This window comes from Thamnophis sirtalis, unplaced genomic scaffold (assembly GCF_051295495.1).
Source record: "Thamnophis sirtalis isolate CommonGarterSnake01/CBP01778 unplaced genomic scaffold, rThaSir2_p1.2 scaffold_7, whole genome shotgun sequence".
Lineage (NCBI taxonomy): Eukaryota > Metazoa > Chordata > Lepidosauria > Squamata > Natricidae > Thamnophis > Thamnophis sirtalis.
In genome coordinates, this window is record NW_028261387.1 from 69,910,851 (window position 1) to 69,934,363 (window position 23,513).

The window sequence follows — 23,513 nt, forward strand, 5'->3', positions numbered from 1 at the left end:
GACACCACTCAGATCCATCGGCTTCTTTGACAGTCGGCTTGCAGCATTACCTACCTGGTCGAAGAGCATAAAGATTGCCCCACCGCGCCCAAGCCCCGGGCCTGAGCGACGGGTATCTGCTGAAGTCGAGAGCTTGGAAGGATGGTTGTTTTTTAAATCTCCAAGAAACTCCTTTCTTCCTCTCGGGATTGGACCAGCCGCTCCGATATGCAGCCAATCAGTGAGGCTTCCCCTCCCCCCGAGAGGCGAGGCGGGAGCCGTTCCAGCCTATAACGGAAGCGCGGACGCCAGTTTGGATTCAAATTCTCTATAAAGTGCCAACTCCTCCCACGCGCCCGACTTATTCCCCAAGGTTCGCGTCCTCCGGAAGGTGAGGTTAGCTAGGCCGATGGCGAATCAGTCCCAATGCCTGGACGATGCCCCTTTCCGGAGTTTACGTGGCTGGGAGCCCATTCCCCCTCCGGCCTATAACGAGGCGCAGCGCCTGGCGCTGGAGGAGCTTATCGCCAAAGGCCGGCCGGCTTTCCAAGCTTTCTTACGCCGGGAAAAAATGAGCTCTTTCCTTTCCGACCCCGAGATCCACGCTATTTTGCGTGCCGCCGTGCAGCCCCTCGGGACAAACGAAAGTGTCTCGGCTACAGACCAAGTCCTGAACGCCTCCTTGGATTGCTCCTCGCTTACCTACTTCCCATTGCAGTCCGATGTTGAACCGCCTGTCCTAGAACTGGGCTGGCCGGCCTTTGTTACCGGCTCCTTCCGAGGACTGACCCGCGTGGAGACTTATTTTCAGCCCTGTTTTGGGGAGATCATCTATGCTTGCAAAGAGGCGGTGCGTAAGCAGATCCGGTCAGCCAGAGAAGTGAGTGACGGGATCGAGTTTTCCTTAGCTTGGCAGGAGCTGCGCTGCGGTTGGTGGGCACGATTCGGCCAGGGGCGACGTTGCACGCAGATCAGGTTCAACTCTGGGTTTTAAAGTCTGTTCCCGCAGCCGCAATTCAACAGTCCTCGCAACCTTCTCTGCTATTTTATTTATTTACTTATTTATTTCTTCAAGAATGAATTAGATAACATGTATAAACATGATTGTGAATGGGATACAATACAAGGGAATATTAGGACAGGGACGGTAGGCACGCACGCACGCACGCCCCTTAAAGACCTGTTAGGAATAGGATGAGGTGGACAGTAGACAATCTAAGGTTAAAATTTTGGGAGTTTGGGAAAGTCAGGTAGTGCATTCCAGGCATTGACAATTCTGTTACTGAAGTCGTATTTTCTGCAATCAAGTTTGGAGTAGTTTACCATAAGTTTGTATCTATTGTGTGCTCGTGTGTTGAAGCTGAAGTAGTCGTTAACAGGTAGGACATTGTAATATATATATAGATAATTTTATCTATATATATAGATAATTTTATCTATTCTATAACTACCTGCAAATTGCTGTTCGTGCTTGACACATATCTCCTAGGACTTCGCCTTAATGTGTGGTTGGAAGTGTGGGGTGTGTGGTGATTGTAAGAAACAATTTACCTTTTATTAGTTGATAATTTGTGGTTATCAAAAAAGCTTCCAAGTTTGGAAGTCGGATGTGGGAAAAGAAGGAGGCACTAATTTGTTGGGTTACATTGCAATGCTTTTCCAAGAAAGTGTGTGTATGCTGGACTCTACCTTTTTTAAAAGCAGTGGAGAATTACTGTACTTCTTATGAAAGTCAAATGCCATAATAGATTGGTTTAATGTAGTGAAAGACAGCTGTTGGACTTCCAGGTCAGTGGTTTCTTAGATCTTGCAGTCCCTATGTCTGTTTATAAGTTATATACAAGCATTAATATGTAGATAATCAACATTCCAATTTTTAAAAAATGATGTAATGGATAAATGGCAATGTTCTAATTTTTTTCTTCCTCCACCCAGTAAATTGTCTTACTCACTTGGAGACCAGTGCTCCAGATTGTTGTTAAGCTTTGATTCCCAACACTCTCATCTGGTTTCAGTGGATAGGGAGTGTGTTCAGTAAGCAGCCAGAAGCTCACAGATTACTTGTCTCTTAAAGAGAAATCCTTTATCCCCATGACTCCCCAGTGTAACTGGGATTTGTTTGACTTATTTTGGGAGTAGGAGGTAAGTATCATGTTGACTGTCAAATGTGGTTATGCTTGCATTTATTCTTCTTTGTATTACAATTGCTGTTAATGTAAACAAGGAAGGAATTACCAGCCCAATTTGAATTGAGAGCAGAAATCTTCAGTTGGTATGGACTGGAAGCAAAGGCAATTCTTGAGGAATGGAAATAAGCTGTTAACCAGCCAGAGTCAACTGAAGTTTGTCTTTTGTCTACCTTAAAAAAAAAATCATTGTTATTTTCATTCTGCATTTCGTGCTAGAGTCCTATCTCTTTTGAAAATTAATTGAAAGTACTGTGAAATTGTTGCAGAAGCTGAAGCTCTCTATAGTGAAGTTTTGTAAATTATCAATGTTGATTCCCTCAGCCATTGTTATACATTGTTTCAGCAAATTACATGGCTCCTCACAATGCAACGCTGGGTAACGCAACAGTAAAAAAATCAAGATAAAAACAATAGTAATAATAATAAGCAAGTTGGCTTTGATTCATATTTTCTTATATCTCCTGATTGGAATTTTACATAAAACAATGATGAAATAACGCAAAATTCAAGGTTAAAGGAGTGATGATGTAATGAATTTGATATTGTATGTAAGGTAATGTAATAGTACATAAATGTTTATGCTTCATCTGTTTAAGTTTGGCTATTAAGAACCACATTTAGTTATAAATATAACTGAAGAAATTGAAAAATATCTATTTTACAAATAATCAGTACAAGCTCTTTGAAATATTCTTCCACTGCCATGATATTTAAATAATTTATAGAAAAAAATCAAGGTTAAATTGGCATTGTCAAAGATCAGCACTTAGAGTACATATTTTTAATTACATTTTATTATAGGACTAGTCTTCAAAGCACTTTAGATATAATAATTTTTATAAACTTATATAAGTAGGTTAGTATTTTATCCTATGCAGCATTACTTGTCTAAGGCTATCCAGAGAATTCCAGTCTCAATGGAGCTTACAATTTAGGAGCTGGAAAGGTCTGATTTTTTACTGCACCAAATGATGCATTCATTATACCCTCTGTCGACTTTCTGTATCCTTCATCTGGTTTCCGTTGGCAATGAAAGCTCTCAGTTAACCTGCTTCCAAAATCCTTTAGCTTAGTGATCTGTTTCATATATTCCTTTCTGGCAATCTAGCACCCATTAACTCGCCTTAGCCACAGACGGCATGGACAAAGGCAGGAACTAGAAATGTTATATAAGTAGGTATATTCCAGACAAGCTGGCAAGGCAGCCTGGGAGGCCATCAGCGGGAACAAGCCCTACTCTAGATGGGTCCAAGCAGGACTCAGGCCCAGATAAGGACGCTCTCCACTGGCAGAAGGCTTTGGAGAAGCAGTTTTCCAAGGCCCAACAACAGGCCCAGGCTCTAACCGGTCTCCCCTAGGGCACCCTCTCCAGAGGCCCAGCCCAGGCATGGGCTAGCTATTTCTGGGAGTGAGGAGGAGTTTTCCCCCACTGCTTCCTTTGCCATGGTGGGTTCTCCTGAACCCTCAATGGCAGACAAACCAATCTCTTCTGCAGGTGCAGCAGTTCCCTCATGCCAAGATTGTGCAGTTATCCAAACTCTTAAAGAAGATGATCTCCTGCCTATCCATTGTGTCCTGGGCGAGGCTTCATTCTTGACCCCTACAGTGGCTCCTTCTGCCCTACCAGAGAACCAACCAGAGCAACTCCCAGGTGGTGGTGCATGTCTCACTGAAGGTATGTCATTCCCTCAAGTGGTGGCTGTCTCCCGCCCTGGCCAAGGGCACTCACTTCAAAGAGCCAGACCATCTCGCCATCACGGCGGATGCCAGCCTCTTCGGCTGGGAAGCCCACCTCCACAATCAGATTGCACAGGGCAGGTAGTCAACTCCCAAGACAACGCACAGCATCAATTGGCTGGAGTTGAGAGTGGTGAGACTCACTCTCCTCCACTTTCACGACGGCATCCAGGGCCATCACGTGATGGTGCTTACAGTCAATTTGGCGACAAAGGCCCACATAAACCACCAGGGAGGTACGCGATCCAGATCAATGATGGCAGAAGCCGACTCGCTGGGAAGGTGGGCAGAGAAACACCTGCTCTCAATACAGGCAGAGCACATCTCCGGAGTCAACAACATTTAGGCGGATTGCCTGAGCAGGTCCACGGTCGACCACTTGGAATGGCGTCTACATCTGGTCCTGTTCCACCAACTTTCTCTGAGGTTCGGCCAACCGCTAGTCGATTTATTCGCCACGTACCTTCCCAGATTCTTTGCCAGGTTCCACACCCCGCAAGCTGAAGAGATGAACGCTCTTCATTGCCTATGGCCATCAGGACTGCTATATGCGTTCCCACCGTTGCCTCTCCTCCCCAGGGTGATCAGGAAGATCCTGTCGGAGGGAGCAGAGGTCCTGCTCATTGCCCCATTTTGGCCCAGAAGAACCTGGTTTGCAGACCTGGTGAGTCTGTCAATCCACCATGGCGGATTCCCCAACACGAGGTTTCTCTCAGCCAGGAGGCGCTGCAACATCCAGAGCCCAAGTGGCTACAACTAGCCGTCTGGCACTTGTTTATGTGTTTATGTTTATTATACTTATATGCTGCTCTATTCCCGAGGGACTCAGGGCGGCTAACAAACAAGTGGGGAAGGGGGAGATACAAAAAACAAACAAGACAAAAACAAGATACAAAAAACCAGATTAAAAGCTACACAACAATCACAACAATTCAAGTGGGGCTGGGAACTCATCAGCCCCAGGCCTGCCGGAACAGCCAGGTCTTGACGGCTTTGTGGAAAGCCTGAAGGGTGGTGAGGGTCCGAATCTCCACGGGGCGATCGTTCCAGAGGGCCGGAGCAGCCACAGAGAAGGCCCTCCCCTAAGAGGGACATCCTGAGTAGGGGCAGTCTCTCCACCAAGGTCATCCCACACCATTCAGGCGTCTAGACGAGCCTCCATGACCAGGATATACGACGTCACCTGGAGGTCTTTCGACACCCGGTGTACATCTCACTTCATGACTGCACAATTACTGGACTATTTACAGGATGGACTGGACCAGGGTCTGGCGCCTAACACGCTCAGGCGTCAGGTGGCTGCATTATCCACTATTCTTTCTCCAGATGAACATTCCTCCCTTGGTTGTCATCCCACTATCCGTAGTTTCCTGCATGGTGCAACCAACCTGAGGCTCCCAGTTGTCCACAGGTATCCGTCATGTACCTCAATGTAGTGCTGCGGGCTCTGATTGTCCCACCATTTGAGCTGCTATGATCTGCCAGCCTTAAACATTTGACATTGAAAACTGCCTTTTTGGTCATCATTACCCCTGCTAGATGTATTTCGGAAATGGCAGCCCTGTCGGTTCGAGAGGACTTGTGTCTGATACAAACTGACAGTGTGATCCTCCTACTGGACCCAACCTTTATTCCTAAAGTCAACTCCTGGTTCCACCGGGCCCAGGAAGTCCGCATCCTAAACATCCTAAGAAGAAAAAGTGGCATTTGCTAGAAGTTTGTAGAACGATCCGCAAGTATATCAAATGCACAGCTGCGTTCTGGTGTTCCGAATCGCTCTTCGTTTCCTTTCAACCTGCATCTCAAGGCCGCAAAGTTTCCTCATCTACCATTGGATACTGGTTGCAAGCATGCATCACCCTTGCCCACGTGCTCCAGTCTAAGTCTGTGTCACACCATATCACTGCACATTCCACATGGAGCGCCGCCACGACAGCGGCCTGGGTGACTCAAGCTCCGATAGAGGAGATTTGCAGAGCGGCTGCTTGGACTTCCTTGTCTCATTTGTTCGGAACTACAAATTGGACAAATTTGCTTCAGTGGAAGGGGCTTTTGGGAGACGTGCCCTTCAGGGCATTCATTCCAGTGGAGAGACCCTGAACTCGACAGCTTCCTGCCCTAGTGACACTTAGCTTGGGTATGTCCCATACTTGGAGTCTCCAGAGCAGCACCCAGGAAAATGACCATTGGCTTACCTGAAGGGTCATTTTCTGAGTGCTGCGAAGGAGAGTCCAACCCCACCCTGGGGTCTTTCTCTGCTGTTTCGAACTGACTATGAGGATGTACTTACAAGTTTGTTTCGATATATTGTTGGACTTATCAGTGCTCAACGTTTTTCCAGAGGAGGGGAGAGAGTGGTCACCTGTGGGTTTTCTCAAAGCCTGATTGGTCCAAAGACTGAGAGCAAAGCTTTAAATACTGGTGACTTCCAATCCTGGCCCAGATTCTCTCAGTCTTTTTGGTCCAAGCACTGTTTGAGAAATACTTAGGTAGGATTTATTGTGCTGCAATCTGGTTCCCATTTGGTATAATTGGACAAGATGATCTCTTGCATCGGGATTGTCCCATAGGCCAGGCTTCATCTTTGGCCCCTCCAGTGGGACTCATCCCCTTTCAGAGGGGGCAATTGAGCAATTCTCTTCGGACTCTCCATCTCCCTGTGGGGGTCCGGGTCTCTCTGGCGTGGTGGCTTTCCCTGGCCATTCAGCGGGGCTGCTGCTTCTGGGAGCCAGACAGGGTGACCGTCACCACAGACGCGAGTCTGTTCGGGTGGGGGGCCCTGGTGGCTTTTCGGATAGCTCAGGGCAGGTGGATGGCCTTGGACCTCCGCCACAACATAAATTGGCTGGAGCTGAAGGCCGCTCGCCTGGTTCTATGTCACTTTCAGTCCTCGGTGGAGGGGTGTCACGTGCTCCTCCTGACGGACAATGTGGCCACCAAGGCCCACATCAATCGTCAAGGGAGGACCCACTCACGGGCCCTCTGGCTGGAGGCTCTACGGCTGGGTGCCTGGGCGGAGAGACACCTGCAGTCCTTGGTGTTGGAGCACATCTCCGGGCTTTCCAATGTCCAATGTCCAGGTGGATTTGCTGAGTTGGGCGACTCTGGACAATGGCGAGTGGCAGCTCCACCTGTCGCTGTTTTGGAGGATCTGTCAGAGGTTTGGGACGCCTCTGTGGACCTGTTTGCGTCACCCGCGAACTCTCAGCTTCCCCAGTTTTTCACTCGTTTCCAGTCCAGGTCGGCGGAGGGCACGGATGCCCTCAGGAGCCGGTGGCCCATGGGCCTTCTTTATGCTTTCCCTCCCATTCCTCTGGTCCCGGGGACCATCAGGAAGGTAGTGGCGAGGGGGCCCTGATCATTGTGGTGGCCCCTTATTGGCCCAGGAGGCCCTGGTTCGCGGACCTGGTCCAGCTGTCGGTGGCCCTTCTGTGGAAGATTCCACAGGGGGAGGTGGTCTTGTTGCAGGAGCTCTGGTTCACCTGGAGCCCCAGTTGCTCCATCTGACCGCCTGGCTCTTGAACGGCGGCTTCTGAGGGGGGCTAATCTGTCCTCCGGGGTCATTCGTACCATCAAGGTGTCTAGGCGGTCCGTCGACCCGCATTTACAATTCCACCTGGACGGCCTTTGTCTGGTGGTACTCTCCTCGAGGCATTTCTCCCGATAGGGCCACCATTCCTAACGTCTTGGGTTTCCTCCAGAAGGGTCTTGAATGCAGTCTTTCGCAGAATACATTGCGCCGCCAGGTGGTGTCGTTGTCTTCTGTCCTGGGGAGGGGTCTTCTTCCCTTTCCCATGTTCCCCTGGTCAATTATGGATAATTACTGTATCTCTAGTATAAATAAAAAGCTACATTTAAGATTTTCATAGCTGACCTTCTCATATTAATAAGTAAACTGAAAAATCACAGCTGTTGAGCAGTGCAAAGAAGGCCAAAGTTATTGTATACTCATATTGAAATGGATTACATGATTCTGGTTGAGGCTTCTAAAATAAGAAGCAGGATGGCCTCCATCATACCATAATGCTATATTTGGCATGGGAGGGGTGTATGAGTTGATTCTAAAATATTGGGTGGTAGTCCTAGCTAAAAATGTTGAAGCAGGGGTACCTACAGTCTTTGAAACCAATAATAAACAATGCTGTTCTTGTGATGGGTATGTTTCATGACTAATGGCACTCTAAACATGTGAATCCATTACTTGGTGGAATGTTTTGTTTCCTGTCCTGCATGCCTGTTGTGTTGTGACCCATTGTGTTATAATCGGTAGGAAGAAGGAAATTCACATTACAGAGCCTCAGTGACACAGAAGTAGGATAAGCAAATTGATTAAATGAGTACCTATCTTCTCTCTTGGCTCTGATGTAAGCAAGGTTGCTAACCAAGATAGGCAGATGACAAATGATGTGTATTTATTCAAAAGCCATTTATTTAATGAACTATATTTGACAGTAGCAATATTAATAGCATTTTGTTTAGGATTTTATTTCTCAATGTCTTTCCAACAGTTTTTTCACCTAATACCATTTGCCTTCTGTCACATAATTTAGTGTATCTCTCTCTAGAAATACAGGAAGTTCTTCGTACCATGCCAGATTATTTATTTTGTCTAGTTGGGTTTCGATGAAACCCTCTCCCCCGCAAAGCTACTTATGACCTGCTTTCAAAGTTCTGATGTTCCCCCTCCCTGCCTCCTCCTCTCCTCATTGGTCATGTAACCACATTTTGGGCACTCAGCAACTAGCTTTTATTTACAGCTCACAGTCATGATCACAATTTACAATGGTTTTTCCTGAAATTGGTATTTACTTCCAGTTTCCAGCAAAACAGGCCTATAATGAACACTGGTTTGCTTATCGACTGCCACATTCACTTAATGATCACCACAAAAAAGACTATAATATCAGGTCAGGTGCCACTGAGTTACTTGGATCACGGCTGAAAAGCAGGAATTTATTTTTGCCAGGAGTGTCATCTTCATGGTTCAGACATTGTGAAAAGGAGTTCGTTCCTTACTTCGCCCAGGAAGACAAGTTGGTTTATTGCATCAATGTCAAAAGTCTGATGGGTCAATTTAAAATCCAATATGATTCAGAGCAATGGTGTCTTTTTATAGATTCTTCAAAAAGAAGTCTCAAAGCAGTTTTACTCCACAATGGTTTTTACGCTTCCATACCTGTAGGTCATTCCGTACACTTGAAGGAAATTGGTTCTTCGTAAACTTAAATATGAAGACCATGGTTGGCAAGTGTATGGGGACTTGTAGGTCTTGTGCATGCTGCTTGGGCAACAAGCTGGGTATACCAAATACCCTTGTTTTCTGAGACAGTCAAGATCGACAAAATCACTGGACCAAGAAGAGTTGGCAGCCGAGGGTGCTAACAGTCGGTGAAAAAAATGTCCTCCAAGAAACTTTGGTACCTTCCCATAAAGTTCTTCTACTACCTCTCCACATAAAATTGGGATTGATGAAGCAATTTGTAAAATCACTTCCAAGAGATGGAGAATGCTTCAAATACTTGGTCACCAAGTTTCCATGCCTGTCGGAGGCAAAATTGAAGGAAGGTGTGTTCGTCGGACCAGACATTAGAAGGCTTATAGTTGATCAAGAGTTTGTCAATACCATGAGAGATCCTCAAAAAGAAGGGTGGATTACATTTAAAGAAGTCATACAGAAATTTTTAGGCAATAACAAAGATCCTCACTACAAAAAGATCGTCGGAAGAATGCTGAAAGCATTTCAAGCTTTAGGTTGCCTGATGAGTTTGAAAGTGCATTTCCTTCAGTCCCACCTTGACTACTTTCCTGAAAATTTGGGAGCTATGAGTGAGGAACAAGGTGAACGATTCCACCAAGACATTAAAGAGATGGAAAGGAGATACCAGGGAAAATGGAGCATTAAAATGATGGCAGACTATTGTTGAATGCTTCAGAGAGACATTCCAGATGCTACTCACAAGCGTAAATGCACCAAGAGTAGCTTCACAAGGAAGAAGAATCATGTTTTGTGTGTATGTGAGCTCATTTCAGTTCAAAAAAGGATTTTCATGAAAATATTATAATAAAACTTTAATTTTATAAGTCTATTTCCATTTATTTTGAGGTATTGCCTTATTTAACAGTTACCTAAATTGTCAGGAAACGTGATGTCCTATGACAAAATGGAGGTCATTTTCAGATTCAGTTCACCAAAAAACAAAGATTATGTGGAATAACCAAAACAGCTCTCAAAAAAATATTTTTTTTGCAGACCTGTGTTATCTTTGTTGATGATATGGTGAGCATAGTAAATAGTCTCTTACCAAACTACATGGGCCATCATTGAGATAAGAGTAAAGCTGTTGGGTTCAAGGTAGAAAGTGGAAATAAAAAGGTTATTTTTTAAATTTATATATCACCTGATTCCCAGTGACTTGGCAGCCTATGCTGGCCAGAATAAGGAATTGCACAAATCCAGAAGCATGCTTTGATAGATGAAACATCCCCTCCCCCAATATTTATTAAAAAATTAACAGAAAATTGTTTCTGGATTTATAGTCCAAATTATCACAATTCTATTTGTTGTGTTTGATTTCTAGTCTTTCCATTTCGCATAGCAGCTGTAATTTCTTCTATGCTTACTAATGGGTGGAGATACCAGGATGTGAATATTTCACTCAGCTGTTTTCTAGTATTTCTGGCTGTTGATAGTATGACACCATCTAAGGCTGATCAACTTAGTATCATTTTGTGATACTAATACAGCTATAGATTTTGAGATTTCTAGTCCTATTCAGAAAAAAATGCATTGTTTACAAATTCATATGAATGTTCACCATCTGGTGAGGTGATACTAGATTTTTCAAATGTGATATAGCCTGTAATTAAAGTTCTAAATTAAAATTCCCATCATTTCTAAACAAGTAATTATGCTAAGCAGAAAATATGCAATTTGCAGTCCAATATGTTTTGTTTAGAAGATACAATGTAATTGACATTGTAGTGATGTAAGACATCATGAAATAGTCTAGGTTTTCTCTGAAAATTGACTAATTTGATTAATTATTCTATCAAAATATAGCATTGATGATAATTTGATTCTAAAGTTACCAACTTGATACACTTTAGTTTGTGTACTCTACCTCGTCTAAGCCCAATTCACAGTGTTTTAAAATCATGGGATTATATCCTGAAATATCGGATGGATATCGGTTAAGAAAAGGCTGTATGTACCATCCAAACCTAATGAGACTTGTTCTCTGGCTAGTGTTTTTTAAGTATCTAGATTGGGTAGAGATGAATGGAATAGAAAATCAGGGGCAGGGACTAGACTGTTGTCTCCTGTGAACAGGGTTGAGTGGTTAGGGCTTGAAAAGTGTACTTTATGAAACATAGTGAATTGCTGATCACCAAAAACTAAGAGTAAAAAAAGACACACCACCTGCAGGCATCTATAGTTAGCCATGGTAATGACAAAATATTCATTTTGATATGCAACAATGCCCTTTCGTGTCAATATTGTGACATTGCATACGACTTCTTCAGAGATGACGGTTTTGTATGTGTGTTGCATTTTTCTTTACTATCCCTTGTGCCACCTGTCTTAGGTTTTGTTTCTAAATTTCTAAATATCATTCTCAGTCCAAACAGTGGAACTTGCAAACTATCAAGTACAATTTAACTGTAGAATATATGAAATGACATCTATATGATAAAAACAGCCTGCTTTTCTTTTTTCCCTTCTGTCTTCATGTTGAATGAGTCAACCGTTTTAGGTTTGTAACTGCTATTCAGTGATTCTGTAGAAAGCCCCACATTTCATCTTTTGAAACCTCTTTGGGCCCTATTTGTAGTGGCAGTATGCACTAGAGCAGCGCCCCCCAAGCTTTTGGGCACCAGGGACCCGGTTCCATGGTGAAAGGTTTTTCCGCAGACCAGAGGGGGCATGGTTTCTTGTGCTGCCTGCATCTTGCGGATGGAGCTTCTTCATTTGTTTGCATGGACCTGCTTCCGGCATGCCAGGGACCGGTGGGTTGGGGACTCCTGCACTAAAGGTAAATGTAAGTACTCAAGAATACAACTTACAGTAGGTGCTCTTTACTATTTGTATTATATTGAATTTGGACTCAAGCTAAATAGAGTGGTGTACTACCATACATATTGAAGTACCACAGTTCAGTGAACAGTTCCAGAATCCCGTTCTCTAAAACAAATTGCCTATCCAAATCATTGATCTTGTTAATGAGTTCCAGTTATCTAGAATCCTTAACTAGCCTTCTAATTCAGCTGAGGGATGTGGATAGTCATATTCCATATTCCAGTTGGGAAAGAGAATTTTTTAAAAGCAATATACAATACTATAGCAGTATCTACGTATTCAGGTCAAATAACCTCCATTGTCCTATGCACTCACTGTAATTGTTACTTCTTTCAATATCCTTCCTTGACAGATTGAAATATATACATACAGAAAAAAATGCAGTGGAATGCAGTTACTCATCTGCCTAACGGAATGTTGGAATGGTGCCTGTTGTAGGATAAGTTCCATTTACTGCGGGGCAAACGATTTTATGAAACAGATGTAAAATTCACTTTTCAAGTACAGTTTGGACTTTTCCAGGAAAGCAGAAGCTGCACAGACAGGTTTACAAGAGAAGAATATGGGAGTGAATTGGTACAATTAGGTGGTCTTGAAAAACAGGGGAGTGGTAGTTGCCCAGAATAATTTATTTGATAGTATTGGCTGTCTTAAAATTTCAAAGGAAATTTTAGATATTTTCATGGCAAAGATGGTCATTGATCTTTCCACACAGGGATTTACAGTCATTGCTTCATTTTATTTTCAAATATGTTGCTATTATGTTGATATGCTTGATGGATTTTGGAGAATAATAGGCAGAAATAGCTATGTTCTGGATGTTTCAATAAATTTTAATCCTTATCATGCAAGTTTGACATTTCCATAGGATATCCCGCCCAAAGATTGGGGTGTGTACTGTGCAGTGTATGTATTCATTTGGCTGACACAATACTAGACCAATGTACCTGTAATTCTTGTATAGCCACTTTATGATTGTATAGCTTATTTTCTTTCGGTCATCTTATTTAGCTTTCCTGATTCTGTAGTCCATGAGGCTTGATGAAACCAAGAGTATTAAACTGTTAACAAAACTGAGGGTAGAAAGAAGATTGTGATAGCCCTATTGAAGCCACTAGTTCTCAGAATTTAATATTTTGTGTGTGTGTGTGAATTAACGCTTTTCATGTAGATGCAAGCAAGATATTCACTAAAAGATATTTAGAAACAGGATTAGGAATATCAGAATAGGTAGTATATGGACTAGTGTTCAAGTGTTTTTAAAGGAACTTCATATAAATAACTATATATGTTATCGTAATAATATTAATGTTGTAAAAGTCATCAGGTGCACTGCAAGGCAAAATCAGGACTTGCATATCTGGAATATATCAATTGTCTATCTAGGACAATTGGTGTGCTCTAGATGAAGCATTTGACTTACTCAATGTGATAGACTAAAAAGTAGCTGGGTATGTGCGGCTTAATATGAAATATGAACAAAGTTTTGTTTAGCATGTTATACAGACAGGCAAATGGTTTAGTTTGGTAAACCTTGGCTTAGGTTATTTTGGCTAACACGTCTTAGAGTTTGGAGATTCAAGGGCCACAGTCAAATATTAAGTTGACTCAAAGGCAATTTATTTAGATCATGATAGGAAAAGTGCATGGAATGTGAAGGAAGGGAAGGAAATGCTGTACAGGAAACAGCCACTAGATTACATGATGGGATGTTTAGACAGGTAACCTGGATTGTATTGTCATGTAGAAGATTACTTTTTACATTTCTGTCTGCCAAACATCTGGCTAAAAAAATATCCTGGGAATGAAAGAACATAAAGTGCCAGAGCCAGATATCACTTTTCTTGAAGAAAATACAAATCTCTGCATAAGAATGAGAATTTACTAAATAGTAAATTATTCTTCTATATCACTGATAGAAAGTCATAGTGATGTCTTGATTTAGGATGGCGTCTATAAATGTGCCACAATTAATATACAAAAGGTATTTGATAAGCCAGAGACTTGAAAAGCATTGTTCTTGTGATGACTCTTTTTCTGCCCTTTCCTTGTGTAGGATTGTAAAAATATCAGGCAATTAGTGTTTACTTCCAGCATCCAGGAATACTTGACATTCCTATACAAAAGCAGTGCCAAGTTCTAATAATTTGTCATTCCTGTATTTGGCACATTTATGTGTGTTTGTCATTCCAAAAATGAGAAATCACATGTAGCTTGTAGATTTGTTCTGAACAGTTTCAAATCCTAAATACAGTGCTGACATTCCCAACAACACCTGCAGCAAGCTGGTACTTGGCTCAATTTCTGCCTTGAAGGAAGGGAGTGGAGAAAATGTTGAAAGATAGTTGACTTTGTTACAGTAGCTGCTAGTGGCCATGATGAAAGTAATTATACAAGCCCAACATATAAGGTTAATTGCAGGAACATGTAATATTTTCAACAGAAGTGAAAAAGAAAATATATTACAATCTTTGCATATTTTCTGGATTGGTCTTCATTATCTGAGATTTTTATCCCAGAATTCAATTGCCAGTATGGCCATTGCTATACAACTTTATATACTTCAGTTTATGCAGCTTGGGGAAGGCTGATCTAGACTGTAAGAACAAACCTTTATTGAAGATAAGAAATCAGTGGCTTCCCCACCCTCAATGCTAGCTATCCAGGTAGTTTCTTAATCAGCTAATTAGTAGACTGCGTAGGATTAGTTATACTAAAAGAATGAAAACCACGATTCCTCCCAGCAAATAGGTTGCAATTACAGGTTGGCTGGTAAGAAGCTTGGTGAGCTTTTCCTAACTCTTCAATCTTGTAAAATAAGCAGTGACTAAGAACGTGAAGCTCCTCAGCTGGGGCATTTAATACTGAGGCAGAGTTTTTAATATGCAGGCAAAAATCACTCTACATATTTATCTCCACCATATTTATTCAATAAAATATGATATAATACAGAAAATACGTATGTTTTTAAAAATTGGATGAAATGTGAAACTATATAAAGGCCTGATATATCCACATATATGAATTTCTTAAATTTCATGTCATCATGGAAGATACATGTTTCACATTGAAAATATAAAGCATATCTTTTTCTAATTCATTAGTCCAGTAGCACTAAGAGAACAGAGATGTTCCATTGCACTTTTTAGTTGGAATGAAGAAGGGTTATAAAAGGAATGTCTAAGTGTTTGAACTATGAATATTCATACTAGCTAAAAATTATGGAAATGGCATCTAGAATATCTGCATGGTATAATCAGAAAAGTTGTGCCACAGCATGGAAAGATATTTCATTTTGTGCTAAAGCCTCTGATAAAATGTTTGTAATGTTGGAATTCATTTCATTTTTATCTTCAAGGTTATTGCTGTGGTTATGGACACCTTCACAGATATGGACATCTTCACTGACCTTCAGGAAGCTTGTAAGAAGAGGCTGGTTCCTGTGTATATACTTCTGGATCAAAATTTTATCTGCCATTTCTTGGAAATGTGCAAAAACTTGGAATTCTCCCCTGAACAGGAAAATGTATGTTATGGGACATTTCTATCTTTACATATACATAAACAAGATTATTTGAACACTGTTGAAAAAGAGGAGAAAGTCATAAACTATTTTTAGTAATAAAGTCATTAATAACATTTGATTCCATAAATGATATTAAAAACTTCAGGAGTAGGTAGTGAAGTGTCTGCCTTTCAAAATGGCTTTCTCTAGAAGATGAAAGTTTATCTACACTGATAAAATAGCTTTACAAGCTATCTTACAATCTCTACCAAAGCGAATGTCAATGATGCATCCATGGGTGTAGAAAATAAACAAGTAGTATAATCTCAGAAATTTGTAGAATTAGTTTAGCATATAGCCATCTGATAATATAAAGAGGATTAAGGTTCCCTATCTGCTATCTTTTTTTCTCTATTTACATTTAAATATAGTAAATAATACCAGCATAATTTTTTTTGACTGGTAAATAACTTCTGCTAGGCTCACTGTCTCATTTCAATTCCGAATGGAGACAATGTGGAGGCAATGGAGCCATTTTACCTGTAACCCAAGCAATCTTTCATAGGTGCTGAGCTACTTTAGTTTCCTACTAGTTTAGCAAATTCTTTGAGATCCATTACTAACCAAACTATGGTTCTAGTTTTCTGTAGCATGTACTTCAAGTCTCCATTAAATGGAATATCAATAAAAGTTCAACTGATCTGGTTAAGACTTCAAGTACCTAGCATCCACTTCTAACCCTTCACTCACTGAAAAATCCAATTGAAACTTTGTATTAGAGCTCAAAAACACAGTCTTAAAGTGTGCTAAGTCAATAATTATGCTCCTATAACAATATAATTTTATAAAGCAAATGTTCTGCTTTATACTTTATACATGTTCTGTTATGTTCTGCACAACCTTGTGTTTATAAAGATGCTCCAACTTTAGAAGCTACTAAGTTTGTTTCTGAATGCCATACTTTACCTCCCTCTCTTGGGGCCTGCCTGAGAAATTGACAACTCAAATTTTGGTTAAATCACTTAACCCTCCTGGTTAGATTTTCTTCATCACTAAGGAGGCAAATTATTCTGATCCAGCATATTATGGCAGTATCTTCACTCAGTCTAGATAAAGCTTTAATCAAAACTAAATAGAGGATTTGGAATTTAGATTTACAAAATGTCAAGAATCAAATAATCAATTTCTATTATGGCACAATTGTAGACTCTTCATTGTCAGTTCCTGGCTACTTCTGTAACAACCTGCATATTTCATATACAGTTATCGATTTACTACCTGCCACTTAGTGACTGTTTGAAGTTCTGATAGACCTTCCGATGAGGTCCTTATGATGCAGATTTAAATTTCTCAACAGTTGGGCTCTCTTGCAGTCAAATGATAGCAACCAAACTGCATTTACGATCATTTGTAATGTCACACAGTCATATCACCATGTTTTATGAGTGTTTTGCTAAAAACCAGCATTTTCTTATAGTTTTTGGAAAAATTGTACTCCTTAGTAAACCTTTAGTTCATTTAACAACCACAGCATTCATTTAACAACCATGTCAAAAATAGTCTAAAATTAAGTTGTGATGGGCAAGTACCATTTGATCGTAACTCATCTGCTGTATGTGGTTTTTTAAAAAAAAATTTGATTTCAATTGGAGCACTTCTTATTATAACTATAGAAAATTATATTAGTCTCCCATACAGCTTTTGTATCTGGCACTGCTCAGATTCAGATGCTGAGTCAGTAATTCATTATATTGTTGCATTTCTCATTTATGGTCTATAGCATCTGAGATTTATAAACCTGGTTTTCAGAAATTTTCTTTGATCAAAATTTTTTTAGTCTTCTGAAAGACTTAATTTGGATTGCCACATTTTTAGGAACAGCTGCAGAAGCTAGTGATATCATCTTATCAACAAATGTTTCAGGCTTAGGTTTTCCTTTTCCTGTATTCTTAATTTTGTATTTGTATTTTGTTTAGCTAGCACTATAAATAAAGGTTTTGATTCAATTTCTGCCATTCTTATCATTTTTTCCAGTTGTTATCCCTTGAAGCAGGTTTTCTTGACATTTCTTAATGCTGTGGCTTCTGTGACTATTACTAATAAGAAAACTGATTTACTGCTTTGATAGTGTACAGAAGCTCTAATGGAGAAATCTGCAGTTGAAGATAAGAATAGCATTGTGTTGTTTAGTCATAAATCTTTGTTTCTGCACTGTCAAGCCCATTTTATCCCTTCGTCATATCAAAGGAATTGAATGGATGAGGCACAGTTCCATCCTTTTAACTGACAGCTGAAAAAATCTTCAATCACATAGAAGAAAAACAGTCACTAAGATTAATTTTGAAGTTTCAATTTTGGAACAAAGAAATGCATGGAACTCATTAGCACCCAGTAGATAAGGATGTTACCCTTACAATAGCCCCTTGTTTTCTTGGAGGATGAGAAAGTTGACTTGACAAAGCCCCAAAAATTTATATTTCACTATATTATAGTTTTGCATTGCCATTATAGCCCTTTTTATATGTAGGTGACATTGCCTTGATAATTTTGTCTAAAATTTTGTCATTTTGAAAACAGTTAATGAGAGTCCGAACTATTACTGGAAACACATATTATGCAAGATCAGGAGCTAAGATAATTGGGAGTGTCCATGAGAAGTTCATGCTTGTTGATGGTGTAAGAGTGACTACAGGCTCCTACAGGTAAGTATCTGTTATAAACTAGCTTGGTCTCTTGGTTTCAATAGGTGGACAAACTTTGTTCAGCTGAGTAACTCAGTTGACTTGACATAATGTTCCATAATCCTCCAGTATTATTTACTGCTACTAACTTAGTATTGCAGAAAGGCATCCAGGCAGGGAAAGTTAAGTTCTCTCTTAGTAGATCCAAGAATAGATGTACGTTAATGTTTCTGTATGGAATTTGGTATGGGACTGGTTTCTTTTGGGGTTTTGGTTTTCATATTTACACTGGGTTGCCATAAAATTTCAGCTAGTTGTCTCTTCTATTTAATGAATTACAAATAAATTACAGTGGATTAATCTTTCTCTGTAAGCCAATGTTAATTGTTTTTCTCTCTCAGGATGTTTCTCACTTTTAAAAATTTTGGAGAATCCAAAAAGGCTTTTGTTTGAATGAGTTTTATTAATCAGTGTTTATTATATTACAAATTTTGAAGAATGCCCAGGGGTCTTAGGACCAAATTTTAAGGTACACTACTGTAGGATGGTTCAACAAGATCCAACTTTTAAGGATCTAAGATTTATTTTAAAATGTGAAGAGAATGGGAACAAGAATACATATGAAATGCTTTTTGTAAGAAATGATATTGAGGAAGAGAAAAATGCACTTTCACACAGGCTTCTTTCTTTTATAAACTTTGTTATTGGAAGACTGAGTTTCATCAAATTAATAATGCCATTAACTTGGAGTAGGTCTAATAAGGTCTGCCTGGACTGCCATAAGCTTTTATTTATACATAGCCTGTGGGCTAGAGTTTATTCTTTACTTTATATGTTACTCTTTACTCTATACTTTAGAGTTTATTCTTTAGTCTATACTTGTAGCCATAGAGGATTCTAGTCGAGCCGAGGTGGCGCAGTGGTTAAATGCAGCACTGCAGGCTACTGCTAGATCAGCAGTTCAGCGGTTCAAATCCCACCGGCTCAGGGTTGACTCAGCCTTCCATCCTTCCGAGATGGGTAAAATGAGGACCCAGATTGTTGGGGGCAATATGCTGACTCTCTGTAAACTGCTTAGAGAGGGCTGAAAGCCCTATGAAGCGGTATATAAGTCTACTGCTATTGCTATATTGCTAGTCCCATTGGAGTTCTACACTATTAGTGCAGTGCTGATTTAACATTCTTAATATATTCAAATAAGATTCATAGGGCATTTATTACAAAAACCCAGAATAACTTTCTATTCATTTGTAAAGAATCTTATTTATAAATCCCTTCAAATCCTATAACTGTAGGTGTAGCTTATTCAGTTAAGACTAGAAAGGCAGAGATTCAAATTTACCCATGGAATGACTTTGAGCAAGTGATATTCTCAGTTTAATCAATTGCAGACATAAATATCTAACACATTTTTGTGCCCATTTTTCTCTAGATTATAATCTCTTGCTCAAAATATATCCTTAAGCACTTTAAAATGCATAATTAAATTGTTATTCTTCTAGTGTAGGCTTGTCCTAATAGCCATCTGACAATTAGCTAATAGTCATTTGACTTATTAAGCAGCAATGATTAAAATTCTTGGCTTCCCCTTACGTAGTTAACTTATTATTCTTTCCTAAAGAACTCTCAAGTATATTGAGAAGAAAGTATAAGATATAACATTGTAATCTTTTGTCTTATACTGTTAATGTAGTGAGTGTTTTTTTTACCAATTATATATAAATTGCTGAAGATTGAATGAAAACTAAATATGACCTTGCCAGCAATTACCGTATTTTTTGCACTATAAGACGCTCCAGACCATAAGACGCACATAACTTTTCAGGAGGAAAACAAGAAAAAAAAATTGCCTCCTTGCAGCAAACAGCCTGTTCAGCTTCACACAGCCTGATTTACCATGAACAGCTGATTGGCTGTTGGATCAGTCTCCCAGAACACTGCTGATCAGCTGTTCCAGGCTGAAGGGATCGCCGCCTATCACCACCTCTGCGCGTGCCATTTTTGACCTCCGCACGTCCCATGTTCAGCCTCTGGGCATGTCATTTTCAGCCTCCATGCAACCCATTTCCCACCCATTCCAGGTGGCAGAGATTGCCACTGCTGTTCGACGGCGATAGGCAGCAGCAGCAGCAATCCCCACTGCCTGAAACAGATCAAAAATGGGACACGATGAGGCTGAAAATGGGGCACGCGAGGGCAGCGATAGGCGGCAATCCCCACAGCCTGGAACAGTTGATCAGTGATATTCTGGGTGGCCGATCCGATAGCCAATCAGCTGCCCGTACCTAATCAGGCTGTGCTGAAGCTGACCAGACTATTTGCTGCAAGGAGGCAAATTACTGGGAGGCAGAGGCCCAAGGGTGGGGGCTGGCAGGTGGACAGGGCTTTGGCAACACTATGAGATGCACAGACATTTCCACCCACTTTTTGGGGGGGGGGAGTGTGTCTTATAGACCGAAAAATACGGTAAATGTGACAGTATTGTTTGGAATAAGTAGAAGGCTCCCGCTCAATAAATTTGTTTCAGATACATGATTGGTATGTGTTCCTCTATGAATTAGTGTTTCAGCCTCAACCTATCTGATAAATTGTCTACTGATAACTCTGTACTTTAAAGGGAAGGGAATTAATTTAATTAATTCATACTATAAATGTGTTGTATAATATTTTCTCTTTTCATCTTTCTAGCTTCACTTGGACTGATGGGAAGCTGAACAGCAGCAATTTATTACTACTCTCAGGCCAAATAGTGGAACATTTTGATTTGGAGTTCCGAATCCTGTATGCACAATCTAAGCCTCTTAATTCAAAGCCGCCTCAAAGCTGCAGGACTAGTGTTTGCCATGAACATCTAGTCAATAAACTAACACCTTGCAAAGATTTCACTGTGGGTAATCTTCTGAGAGCTGAGTTTGCTAGGCTCTCAAGCTCCCCCAAGAAACTTGAAAGAGAAATAGAACAGGTGAAAGACCTCCAAGTGGGGCGGATGAGTGCTAAACGGCCACACCTTAGTGGTGAAGAGGAATGGCATAGTGCTTCTGAAATCCTAACAAAACCTAAACAGACAAACAGCCAGTCAACTCAGACTGAAACTTTAGATGAGAAGCAAACAACAACATTCTTAAATTGTGCCACACAAACTACTACTACTATGGTTTCAGCCACCACCCAGACCACTACTCGATCCAGAATGGTGGGCACTCAGACGGCAGTTGTATTCAAGACTTCTATGACACAGACTGACAAAAGAGATAATGTGGAAGTACCCGTGGCTCAGAGAGCACCCGTGGCTCAGAGAGTACCTGATCAGAGGATTCCTGATCAAAGAATCTCCCCTAAAGATCAGAGGATTTCTGATCAAAGAATCTCCCCTAAAGAAGCGTCTCCTATTTCTAGAAAGTCTACCTCAACTTCTTCTAGTGCACGATCACTTTCTTCATTGTCCTCTCAATGTTCTCGGGCAAGTTCTGCTGGTTCGCTAACATCTCTTAGGTCTATTGACTATTCTGTCAATCATCGGGGAGATTATTTCCGCAAACTAAACAAGGAGAGGGAATTTCACTATTCGGTCATTCGATCCAAGCTTAACCATATGGTTTCCATGCTCGCTAGGAGAGGAAGTGCCGCTGAAAATTACAGAGGTTGCCATCCAATCAGGTGTAACTTAAAACCTAGACAACAGATTAGCACAAGCCTAATAAATCTTAGAGACTTTGCACTGTATACTTCAAGTGACTGCTTCTGAGAAATGTAGGAGGAAGCTGTTATATACATAGTAGTCAGCAAGGAGATGCTTCTCTTCTTAAACTGCCCACTTCTGTGGTATTACAAGACTTGATTGAGGCATGGGGGAAAATCCCTCATGTGCAGCAAAGCCAATAGGTGGAGCTACCTTAAGAGTACAAAAGAAAGCGCTCTTATTTTATTCTATAGGATTTGTTTTAGGTACAGCTGTTGGAGGTATGCCAGGCCTTGTACTTCAGCCTGCTTATTTTGTGGTACTCTATGAATATTTGGGCAGAAGGGGGATTGGCTTCTTGCCAATGCGGTTTTTCTAAAATTAAAAAAAATAAATCTAAGCATATGATCCAATCAAGCCACTTCTCAAGCCTCATAATAGCTCTTCTGCTAAATAGAATAGAATAGAATATAATTCTTTATTGGCCAAGTGTGATTAGACACAGAAGGAATTTAGCTTTGGTGCATATGCTCTCTGTACATAAAAAGAAGATACATTCATCAAGAATCATAAGGTACAACACTTAATGATAGTCATAGTGTACAAATAAGGAAACAAATCATACTAGGAAATAATATAAATTGTAAGGATACAAACAACAAAGTTACAGTCATAAATGGGAGGAGATGGGTAGAATAGAATATAACTTTATTACGGTCATAGACCAGCAATAGACATCACTATTTACAATATATTATAAAATAGTACTGACACATTATAGTACATTAATAGTGGATAATAACATCCTTGTTAAGGAAATACAAAAAAAAACCAATTTTTTTCTTGTAGACATTGCAGCAACACAGAATTTTGCTGCTGCACACATAATAGCCGGGTTTGAGTCCTGGAGGAGAAAGCCTACATAAAAATTGTCTGCCCTCCTTGGCAATCTCTCTAATAAAGGGAAAATATACATTGACCTATAAACTCTGTATAACTCACAGTACAATAAAACGTGAGATATCTTCGACTTCTCCTTTACCACATATACATAACTGTTCTGCTATTGGTGTTTTCTTATACCTGCCCTGAAGGAGTGCTGAGGGAGAATGTTAAATTGGCTCTGAAGAAAGCTATTCTTTGTTTTGGGAAGATCAGATCATTTAGATATCTTGCCGATTCCCACACACCCTGTTTGATTCTGTCCCTACTGTGGAAAGGCAACCTATTTAGTTATTGGAACTCCCATGTCCTTCATTCTATTGATCACTACTTGCTTTGCTTGGTTAAAGCCTAGGGACATTAAGAATGCCAGTGAGAGTCCATAGGAGCCCAGCTTGTGCTCTATCGCCTGTTTCCAAGGGAAGAGATAGTTATCAGTCTGTCAGGGTTCCAAGTAACACCCCCAACAAAAGAAAAATATGCCATTTCCTTTAATGTATTGAAAATTTTCCACGTCTCTTGCTAATCTTACGCTATAGTTAAACATATAGTGTTGATGAATTGAATAAAAAGCATTTATTTGCAACTATGGATTTTAGCAAAATAGGTGGAATGTACATTTTGAAAATAAAACATTTTTAAAAATGAACTTGTTTCCAAAAGTGTTAAGACATTTGAGAATTCAAATCTAGTCTCTTGTCATTGTATCTCTGATGAGGTTCAC

The 23,513-nt window shown here is 40.4% G+C and overlaps 1 protein-coding gene across 1 annotated transcript; it reads left to right on the forward strand.

Moving 5' to 3' along the window:
• The first annotated feature begins 359 nt into the window (after positions 1-359).
• Positions 360-22,664, forward strand: SACK1D (scaffolding CK1 anchoring protein D). Its single transcript, XM_087720371.1, has 4 exons — positions 360-859; positions 15,341-15,508; positions 18,065-18,189; positions 20,857-22,664. Exons 1-4 carry the CDS (start codon positions 389-391, stop codon positions 21,911-21,913), a joined length of 1,821 nt encoding a protein of 606 aa, XP_087576497.1. The 5' UTR covers positions 360-388; the 3' UTR covers positions 21,914-22,664.
• Positions 22,665-23,513: the final 849 nt, after the last annotated feature.

Coding starts and splice junctions, on each gene's coding strand:
- SACK1D (XM_087720371.1), top strand. CDS start 389: ATGGCGAATCAGTCCCAATGCCTGGACGATGCCCCTTTCCGGAGTTTA. Junction 860..15,340: donor AGATCCGGTCAGCCAGAGAA/GTGAGTGACGGG, acceptor TTTATCTTCAAG/GTTATTGCTGTGGTTATGGA. Junction 15,509..18,064: donor TCTCCCCTGAACAGGAAAAT/GTATGTTATGGG, acceptor TTTTGAAAACAG/TTAATGAGAGTCCGAACTAT.